Here is an 11,255-nt window from a genome sequence, read left to right as displayed (position 1 = left end):
CTCTGGACTTGAGTAATAAATCACATGAAAGTGGAATCAGGTCTCGGCTCTAGAACACGTGAAGAGTACTTTGCCTTAAGCATCGGCCATCTTCAAACCTGCAGAATAACGAAGCAGAGCTTCTTGATCATAAACGAAGTCTCAAGTCTCAACATGGCTCACACCAAAGTACATAGAATTGCTACCTTCCTTGGAAGCTAGCAATACTTACAGGTTTTTTTGAGGAGGGGGGGCTTTCTAAGCTGCTTTGACTGCTCTAGGCCCCCTGCACCACCTGTGACCGCTCCACTGCTTTTGCCCCTGCAGCCCTGGTTATTCTGTTTCCCTCTCCCCCTTTGTGGCATGAGTGATCTCTTCAACAAAACTTAGTTGGGCATGCTGAGCAGCAAAGCACTGACAAAAGGTCAAGCTGTAGCCATCTTCATTTCCCTCACTCCACAGGCACTTTGGGGAAAGGAAAATGAGAGGCAAAGCTTGTGCTTTGCAGCATAGCATGGTCCGTGTGAAAAAAAGAGTATTTAATAATAATAATAATAATAAATAATAATAAATTTAATTTCTTTGTCGCCTATCTGGCCAATGGCCACTCTAGGCGACTTACAAAATTATTAAAATACAATTAATAAAATACAGTAATACAATAAAAACAATAGATCTACAACAACAATATTAAAACTGGGTAGGAGGCATTACAATTATATCGATTAACCCTCCCCGGATATTTCAGCAATACAAAAAGTCAGTGTGGGCCAGAAGAAAAGTGACTCTGGGGGGAGGGACACAACCTTCCCGGATACACTTCCATCAAATTCTATCCACTGGCAAGCGGTGGAATACGATCATAACTTGTTTTGAACGGAATCAGCTAGTCTAGGGTCTAGATCAGGAGTGAGAAACCTTGGATATCTGTTTAGTTCACTTTCCAAACTTCTGGTGTATTTAAAGCATATTCACATTTTACCTGAAGGGCTGCCTTACCCCATATATGCCCACTCAGCTGCTTCAATCTGCACAACTGACACTTTTACAGTTCCCACATATTTGTTGCTCACTTGAAATGAGCTGATTCTTCAATGTGGCAGCACTTATACTTTGGAACTCCCTTCCCATTAATATTAGACTGGTGCCTTTGCTGTATTTATTTTGGTGCCTGCTATATACTTTGGTTAGGCAAGGCTACCCAGACACACTATTTTAACCCGTTTTTTAACATGTAATTTTATTTTGACATTTTTAAAACTTATTTTACTTATATTTTGCATGTTTTTAGGTCCTTATTTTGAACATTTGATTTTATCAGTATGTTAATGTGTATTTTATATTGTTTTACGCAAACCACTAGGAGGTTTTGATGATTAAGCAGTATATAAATCCTGTTTTTTTTTTTTTTAAAAAAAACCCAGATAAACCTAGTCAAACTAAACATCCTAGGAAGCCTAGGCAAATAAAAGTCTCCACCTGATGTTGAAAAGATGAGACTTCACCAGACAAGCATCCTTGAGCAGCATGTTCCAAAGGTATGACACCACAGCGCAGGCCAGAAACTATCAATTCAAACCAGCTCAAGGGGAAAACTTACCTTGGTAGCTCATCTAAGTCTTTGATGATGTTAATCATGATTTAGTGCCAATAATGACAGACTATTACATGTTGGACTCTTGTAGCATTATAGCTACCCTTCCTGCATCATCACCTCTGGATAGCAAATGCTCTCATCACAGCACTAAGAGCCAAGGATGACTAAATTATAATTTCATTTTCAACAGCTACACTGCTTATTCATTCCTGTCAGGAATATTTACGTATCTATTGACTGAGGCATAAGAGCAATTGTTTTAAGGATGCTAACAATCTGTGGAACACAGAACAATTATCCTATAACTGGGCTCAAAAACCATTAGAACATGAGGTACTACTACATCATGCCATTCTGTTTACTCCTAGTTTCCAGCAGTTTGAAGATATTATGCACACTAGGCTCTAATGGATCTAATACAAATACAAAGTTAGTGTTATTCCCACCTTCCATTAATTGGTCAAATCTTTTGGTGAGCTCAAATGGATTACTAGCAGTATTGTTTCTGGTAGTAGAAAGTAGTACTGTACAAGTGTGCACTGCCAAAAAATAATATAAAGTTCCTAGACTCTGTGTCCATGTGGGGGGGAGGAGGAATCACTAAGAATACAATCCAAACACCTGGCTAGGAGCACCAAAGGTGAATGGAATGTCAGAGCCATCAGTGCATCCAAAACCTCACCACTTGCACTGGCCAGGGTGGAAAGTGGGGGAACAGTAATTGTGCTGATTTTCACTGCAGCAGCTCCAGATTGGGCCCATCTCAGATAGATGAACCAGCTGATGCAGTGGATCCTTGACTAGACTACCTCCACCTCCCATTGCCTCCTGTCCCAGGACATCCCATTTTGCCATGCAGGCACAGAAGAGACATCTCGGCTGCATCCAATGCCCCTCCAGCAATCCAGCAGGGTTTGGATTTACTCTGGCTAGCAGAAGTCCTAAACTCACTTGCTAGAGAGCAAGTTCAATTGAACTCAGACATACTTCTACTGAATAAACAGTCTAGGATTGTGCTGTAAATAAACCAGTCCATATCACATATTCATTTTATTGCTTGGCTCTGCATTTTGACTCCATACTGCCCCCCCCCCCATGTGCACATCTTCATTTCTGAATTTCTTTGGCTATTTTGCATGTCCTTTCTCAATATTCATCTCCTTTGAACTTGCCTTAAATATCTGGCATCATCTGCACATCCTTCTATCCAGCTCATTCATCATCACTAATATTATTCTGACAGCAATATTAACTCCTGTAATTCCAGAACAGCTACAACCATTTTGTTACAACTGACAATTCTCCAAGAGTGTTTACATGACGTTCAGGAAAGAAATCAGTACTACTGGAAGTGCTTAGTGGTTTATATGGGCCCTTAAAGCAGGATTTCAATCATCTGCTTTATTGCAGAATAGTATTTGTCATCATAGGACAAGCAGCAATTCCTTCATATAGGCCAATGTTCTTCAGTGAACCCCTTTTGTTTATGTTCTTAACCCATGATAAAACAGTTCCAGTAGGAACAAAGCATACTAATGCTGATGACTTTTCCCTCCTTGCATGCAAACTGTCTTAGCCCATTGTAGGGATGGAGAAGAAATTAAAATTCAGTTTGTATTTAAAACTGAATTTATCAAATCTGCACTTTCCAAAACATGAGTACTGAAATACAGCCATCCTGTGAAATTTGCACTTACCCAAATTTTGTGATGCAGTTCTCCAACCAGCAGTGTTTGCAAAAATGCATATATATGGGGAAAGAGTGCATAAAAATGAATATTAGTGAAAATAACATTACATTAGGAGAAACACATTACATTAGGAGAAACTGCTTGCAAAAATGTGTACATTAGTCAAAACTGCATACAAAAATGTGTTTAGTAGGAGAAATTCTCACTAAAATGTGGGAGAATTTTCATGAGGATTTTTAAAAAAAAAATCACATTGGAGAACTGAATTTAAGCTGTCTATAACCAAACTTAGTGCTCACCTGTGACTAGCTCTCCCACCCAAACCGCCTTCAAAGCTCTGCAACTTATTTGGGAGAGTCAGTAAATAATTCACCTGTCATTGTATAACCAATGTTACGGAAAACCCTTACTTTCCAACATTGTGGAAAACCTCTATAGGTGTCTATCACAGCTTCTTCTTCTGCATCCTTAAAAGCCTTAAAAAGTACCCAGTAAGCTGAGACCTGATGGTTTAACCACAAGAGTTTCACAGTTCTCCAGATCTTAATTCATTATTTAGAAATTACTGCTGTAGAATCCTAAGCAGCTTTAGCAGTATATACGTATTAAGAGAAGTATAGTTCTAGCAATTTTATCCTACTGCATAAGGCTCAACTGAGGCAATAGATGGATAAAAACCAGTGACCTTGATTCATCTCTAGTCAAACTCAATAAGCAGAGAGTCTGGATGGGGGACACAGATCCCCAACTGCATTAACTGAGAAACCAATGTATGTGAAAAAGCAATATTAGACTTATTTCAGATTTATTTTAATTTTTCCAGTACTGCATTGGTTATTGAACGATAGCTAAAATACCATTTGTCCCTTTTATATAAGAACAAATACTGTTAAACATGAAATACTGTAATTAGAACCTGTGAGTGTATATATTGAAAATCTGAATAACCACCAGCGGTTTGGAAGAAGTTTTCAATTAGTATTGTTCAGATTGTTGGAAAGTAGTCCATATACTTTCCCTGTGAACATTCCATGCAGTAGTAAAGTTTCAGGATATCGAAGCCTCATTAATAGGGGTATTTCCAGACTGGTCGCTCCAAGTGCTACCCAGTTCATTGCTCTTCCACTGAAAGCTATTTCAATTTATTTCCACTCTGTGTGTGTGTGTGAAGTATAACACGTTCACTCTGCGTACATCCTGCTGTGTATCATCCACACAAGTAGATGTAAGAAGGCACAATTCTGAGCGCACAATTCTCATTTTTTTAAAAACTTTTTTATAAAAATAATTGTTTAAGTTATGCTAAAATGCTTTTCTATGTAGATGCTATTGCATGATTACTTAAATAACTTTTTCAAGAAGTGGGCTAAAAAGTATTTATCACTAACTAAAAGTCTGAGGTGGTGGTGGGGTACTAAAATATAGTGCTAAAATTGTATTGACCAGCAAGGCAGCATTTAAAAAAATATTCTTATTTCTTTGTGCTACAGTGCATATTCACTTAAGCTTTAAGGTGGATTCCTGCACTGAGCAGGGGGTTGGACTTGATGGCATTATAGGTCCCTTCTAACTCTATGATTCTATGCATTATTTTTACAAATATTTTAATTTTAAAAAACTTGTGAAAAATATTGTAGCACAAAGAGATAAAAATGGTAGAAATGGAAGTGTAATACTGAGAACGTACCAAAGTATAGAAGCATGAGGCTCACTCACTCATCAGTTAAATCACATGTTTCAAAACCATACCTTTTAAAAAGACAATAGAGATTAAGAATGAGGAACTATGTGGAAGATCACTAATTTGATAATGGCATATAGATGGCCTGGAAAAAGTGAGTGAACAAAACATGGAGTAAACAACTCATGGGGAAGCACCCCACATATCAAAGCAGATAACTGAGGGGCTGCCCAGTGCATGCCAATTGAGGTGGGGGTGGGAATGGACAATCTAATTCAGCACACCCAGTGTCTACAGGTTATGCAGTGCTTATGCTTAATCCAGCATGATGGTCTAGTCTCTGGGGGAATGGAATAAAATTGTGTGCTATGCATGGACAATGGTTTCTACCTAGGGAATGAGGATATTGTGTGAAATCCAACAACTTATCATACTTTTTTATTATTTTTTGGGAGGGGAGGAATTTCTTCTGACGTGCACATAGCCCTAGAATACCATCTGGATGCAGATATATGCTGAATCGCATTGGCATGCAAGTCAAAGAACAGCAATGTTTACGAAGAAAGGGGGAGCGTTCAACCATAAATAAGGCACAATGAATATATGAACTCAAAAATAGTTTCATTAGCAACCCTACTTAAGGCTACCAGGACAGCTTTTCTTGCATACTAAATGGAAGGTTTAAGAAATGCATTCCCCCTTTCCTAAAAGAAAATAGCAGCTGCCATTTGAGCCTTTTTCTAGCAAATTGTTTTCTGTTCACTTACAACCAAGACAAATGGCATAAAAGTTTTAGATGAGAAGCAATCAGTGTAGCGCAACTTGTAAAAAACACTCTGTGTTTTAAAAATACATATTTTAAAAGCCTGCACAAAACACGCTCTGTAAGCTAAGTAACATACCCATTATGACAAGGACTGTGCTGGCAGAAACTGCACTAAGTGCACTTAGCACTTAGGACCCATACACATATGACTGAAACACTGAGACATCACTTGTTTTGTAAAATACTCTTTTAAATTTAGAAGTTCTGGGGTTTTGTGTTTGTATTTTAATTATATACTTTATATTCCAGTTGGTCCTCTGACACAGCCCTGTGGAATGTCAGCTGTTTCCTTAGCTGTCTTTAAATGTTTAAATGTGATACTGGGTTGAGTGAGTTAAAAAGAAAAACTTGCTCATTAACTATTCAAGAGGCACACAAAAAAAGAATTGTATGTGAAAAAGATAATGTGCAGAGATTCTCGTGTGCCAAATTCTATGCATACGTTCATACAGCCAGAGGTGCTATAGCTTAACACAGCCTTCCCCCAACCCTGTTCCCTCCATATATTTTAGACTACAGTTCTCATCCTCCTTGACCATTGGCCATACTAGCTGGGGCCAATGGCTCAACAGCATCTGGAAGACATCAGTTTGGGGGAAGGCTGGCTTACTGATTGCAATTGCTTCCCAATACAGAAAGCATCAAGCATTCTTGTATAGATCCCTCCAAATGTAGACAATAATTAAAGGCAATTAAGCAGTAATTCTGAGCCAGTACACAAGTGCATTAGGTGAAGGAAAATATGCTCCCCAATATAGATTATTGCTGTTCAAAACAAATTGGGTAATATGTCCAAAGGACCTGTGTGCCAATTACACAACAGTAATTTCTGCCAGACAGATGTTAAATTCTGCATTATATACTGCTTTTCAAAAATGGTACAAAGCGGAAGGACTAGTGCTCTATTTCAGGTGAAATGTGTATCACTATATCATAAAGACTTCCCAGCATAATGTGGAGAACAGACATTTTCTAGATAGCCCTTAGGTCCTTCTCCATTTACTTAATTGATGCAGGCAGAAAATTTTAAAGATCCAAAATTTTGGTAATTTGCGCTTCAGTTGCACAGTAACAGTCTGGGGCAAGTTTTGTTGTTCTCCCATTTCAAAAAGTACAAGGAGATATGTGAATAAACCAAAACACAACCAAGTTCTGTGACACCATTTTGTCTATAGATCACTCTTCACCAACCAGGTGCCCTTCAGATGTTTTGGGCTACAACTCCCATCAGCCCCAGCCAGCACGGCCATGCAGTCCAAAACATCTGGAGGGCATATAGTTGGTGAAGGCTGCTATAGACAGCCTTTAAAAATGTTTAGGTTGAGTTTCTCAGTGCATAGTGCTTCTACCAGCAGTGTTCAGATGCAGCACAAAAACCTGCTGACAGCCTTCACCACCATTTGAAAAAATTAAAGATAAACAAGTTATGACCATCTGCAATGATGTCTAAACCTGAAGAGATCCCAGTTCCCCACCCAGTGCTTGTATCTTATCTTAGCAGCAACTGTTTAATAACCTTTATTTGCAAAACACTGACCTGTAATGCCTGTAACAAGGAAGAGTCCAATGGATGAATAATGTGGCATCTTGTCTAGATAACTGAGAAAATTGCTAGAATGTTCATATCATATCAGCAGATGTGCCCATTACCCTATCTGGACATTGTAATATTATCAGGGAAAAATTCAAATAGTGTCAGACTTTAATAGATTTTTCTATTTAGACCTTAACAAATCTGTTTTGATTCAAACCGTCAAGGAAATTTCAAAGTTATGCCAAATATGGATACATTCATCCATGGAATATTTTACCTATTACACAGGCACCGCCTTGACTATTTTAAAGGAAGATTAAAAATTCAAGCACCCCCAATACATCTTGCCATGTTGTAATTTTAACCTTCCTGAATTATGAGCTAACAAGTCAAATTGTTAAAATCAAAACGTTACAATTTTATATTTTCCACAGAAACAAAGTCTATCAGCTATGATCATATTTTAAAAGGGCAGGAAATACCTGGTATCAAAAAAACACAGGGAAGATTTAACTCTTGGATTTCTGTCGTGCTGTGTCCCCTATTCTGTGTTTTTCCCCTCAGTTCACTAAAGCCTGTAGGCGGGCTTTCAAGATAGCACTACATGATGGCTATCTACACCCACACGCGAAGACCTCTGAGGGGAAGTAATGCATCAGAATTTGAAAGAGGCAGATTAGATCCTACCAGGGAAAGGACTATAAAAACAAAGAATACTGCTGGTGCTCTAATAAGGTGCATCAATGCAAAGCAGTTTACAGCTTTTGCTTCAATTCATTGCTTGGTCCACTCTGAAAATGGCCTCAGGAAAAGGGCCTAACAATTGTATCTCCCACATAAAAGCAGGGACAAAAAAGGCCAGAGCTCCTTGTACTTTCCTTCAGCTTAAATGCAGTCATTGTAAAAAAGCACACACACAAAAGCAGCAAAAGACTTCTCATGGCAAATATGGCATCTCAAGAAGGGCTGTGGTAAGAGAGTTCTGCAGCTGTGTCACAAGGAATGTCACAGCATGTGTCCACAGAGGATACTTAAAGGCAGTCTGCTTCAAAGTGTGAGGGAAGGAAGATTTAGCAGGCATGCTGGTTAAACACAGCCAGGTTACTCAGGCTTTGCTTTCGGAGTTCCCTGTGGCCATTCTTCCTGCAATGGCACCTTCAATCAACTGTGGTGGAGACTTTCCCACAACTGCAGTAGGCTACAACAAGCAGAAGAATCTTCCCAAGTTAACCCAACTTGCAATGCTAAATGGAATGGAAGAAGTGCACACCATAAGCAGCAAAGACTGTGGCTTCCATAATCTCTGCTAGGACTTCCCGTTCTATTGCTGCTTACAGAAATGCCAAGAGGCCATTCAGTACGGCTTTTTAAGAAAAACCAGTATTTGTTTCAAAGGCACTCTTGACTTCTGATCAGATGCAGAAACACGTGCAACTAGCAGCACCCCCAGTTGGGTGTGGACACATCTTGAAGATTGATGTAGTCTCCATGGCCTGAGACAGAGAAGTCTGTGACACCCGGCAACGTCACTGTCATCGCCATCATCTTCTCAATGAGGACACTAGGAAGAAACAGAATTAGGTTAGAAAGAGTGAACCGACAACACTCATTTAGCAGCATTCCAAGAACCAAATGAGTGGCAGACTCTCTGCGTGGGGTCCCTTCTATTCAAGCCTATTATACCACAATACAACTGGGATTCTGCACTGCCATTTTTATGCTGCATCTTTTACCTTAGATAAAAGATTACCTTGATAACAGATATTGTTTGTAATGAAGTTGGTCTCTGGTAAAAGGGGGGCTTGCTGGGGAATGAACACCATCACAGACCAAGGGACCCAAACAAGTTCCATTTCAAAAACTAAACAAGGTTATGCATATTTTGCTGTGCCTTATCTACAGAAGAAACAAGCTTGTTCCATCTACAGATTTTATCAACCTGAGCCTAAATCTCTATACAGCATCACATTCCAGGCCCTGGCCAGCAGCCAAGATGGCAGCCATCTCATGACAAGTCACTTAAATATCTCAGATGCTGAGATCCTAATCTTTGCTGTCTGTCTCGCTCCAAACCTAGCCACAATACCACATCTTAGCGAAAACATTCCTAGACATTTTGGAACTGAGTTAAGTTGGAATTCTCTTTTTAAAGACTTTATTTAATATTTATTTATTTACTTTATTGCATTTATATATCACCCCATAGCCGAAGCTCTCTGGGCAGTTTACAACAATTAAAAACATTTAAAAAATATATACAAATTTTAAAAAACACATCTTTAAAAAGCAATTTAAAAACACATGCTAAAATGCCTGGGAGAAGAGGAAAGTCTTGACCTGGTGCCGAAAAGATAGCAGTGTTGGCACCAGGTGTACCTCGTCTTCAACCCTTTGTCACATGTTAACAGTATGCCCACTCTTAGGGGCTAGGCTACCTCTGAAAAACATTTAGAAATTCTTTTTGCCTACCTCATTGACTCATTTACATTCTTGTTTTCCTTGACAGATGTTTCTGTCCATCCAGTAAAGCCATTCTCTTTACTGAACTGATCGATTTCTTCTCTGGTCACAGCCCACGGATGAAGGTCACACTGGAAGAGAGAATTTAAGAATGTCCAAGTTCATTTTTTAAAATTGCTAAGATTATTTTTATGCCTCAGCCACAAATGTGTATATAGCAAGACAGTGCACCTAACAGTTTGATTTTAAGGTGATGCTATGACTATTTGTGCTGCTGCAGCTTAAATTGGCAATGGTAAAGCGGTGGGACGTCTGTCTTTCTTCTGCCATTGAAACATGCTATAGCTGCCTTTTTACTGGTCAAAATGAACTCTTTAAATTCAAAGCACAGTTTGATTAAATGTACAAATATTTTATTTCCTATGCAGATGCCTCAATTTGTTTTTTCAGGATTGGGAAAGGTACCCACTTGGGAATTCCCCACTGTCTTTCTGACATCATCTCTGTTGGGTTGCATAGAGCTCCACACTCACTCTAGTTGTCTCTCTCTTTTTATGGCCACATGGAGAAAGGACAGGAAAAAATCTTGCTAAATGATCTCTGGCTAAACAAATTAATCACCTGATAGAAACCTCAAGGACAGAAGTGTTTGTGCAGTACGGACTTCATTTTCCAATAGTTTTAAACTGTTATGGCAGGGGTGACGAACCTATGGCCCAATAAGGCTCCACCACCCCAGTCTCTAGAGATGACTGGGTGAATGGCTTTTGAGGCTTCGTTGATCATCACAGTTGACGCTGACAGGGATTCTCTCATGACCCTGGCTTTTATTTACTTAGTTATTTGTCTCTCCCTGTATCAAGTAGCTTGCAACATACCTGCTTTTTGCTTGTAGCAGCACACACTAAGCAGGATTTCATAAGTTGATCTGTGTGTAATGATAGATGGCCGCTTCTGCCTTTGGGATACTTGTGATTCAACTATATGAGCTTTGGGGCAGGAAGTTTGCTTATATGAGCTTTTGGTGCCAATTAAGAACATAAGAAAAGCCTTGCTGGATCAGGCCAAAAGCCTACCTGGTTCAGCATTCCTGTTCTCACAATGGTCAAACAGATGCCTACGGGAAGCCTGAGTGCACAAGTGCTTCCCTTATGTGTGATCCCCAGTGGAGGAGGAACACAGCTATTAACTGCATGACCACTTTAGGAAAGCACTGCATCGTTCCAAGGATTTGAGACCATGTCTTTCTCCCTGAGCGGCCACCTTAAATAACCCACTTGTGCAGCATAACTATGTCATGCAGATGTTGGGGAGACAAGCACTCAGCAACAGCTGGGGCCCTATTAGGACCATATTGCCATCAGCTTTTGCCTTGCTCAGTGATGCTCACTGCCATAATACAATAGCTCCACACGTGCTCTAGTTGTATTTATCTTTTATGGCTCTATGGAGACAGGGCAGTCTAAATTCCTGCTAAAATGTCTCTG

The 11,255-nt window shown here is 39.4% G+C and overlaps 1 protein-coding gene across 2 annotated transcripts in view; it reads right to left on the bottom strand.

Annotated features, from left to right (window-relative positions):
- Nucleotides 1-7,458: 7,458 nt before the first annotated feature.
- RAB29 (RAB29, member RAS oncogene family) overlaps nt 7,459-11,255 on the bottom strand; it is a 29,241-nt gene continuing 25,444 nt past the window's right edge. For both annotated transcript variants that reach the window (XM_061632134.1, XM_061632135.1), the window contains 2 exons: nt 9,778-9,899; nt 7,459-8,869 (listed from right to left, as the gene is read on the bottom strand). In XM_061632134.1, coding sequence (XP_061488118.1) covers nt 8,743-8,869; nt 9,778-9,899 — 249 coding nt within the window. In that variant the 3' untranslated portion in view covers nt 7,459-8,742. The remainder of the gene's footprint in view (nt 8,870-9,777; nt 9,900-11,255) is intronic.

The sequence above is a fragment of the Rhineura floridana genome, chromosome 6 (assembly GCF_030035675.1).
Source record: "Rhineura floridana isolate rRhiFlo1 chromosome 6, rRhiFlo1.hap2, whole genome shotgun sequence".
NCBI lineage: Eukaryota > Metazoa > Chordata > Lepidosauria > Squamata > Rhineuridae > Rhineura > Rhineura floridana.
This window is presented reverse-complemented; position numbering and strand designations above follow the sequence as displayed.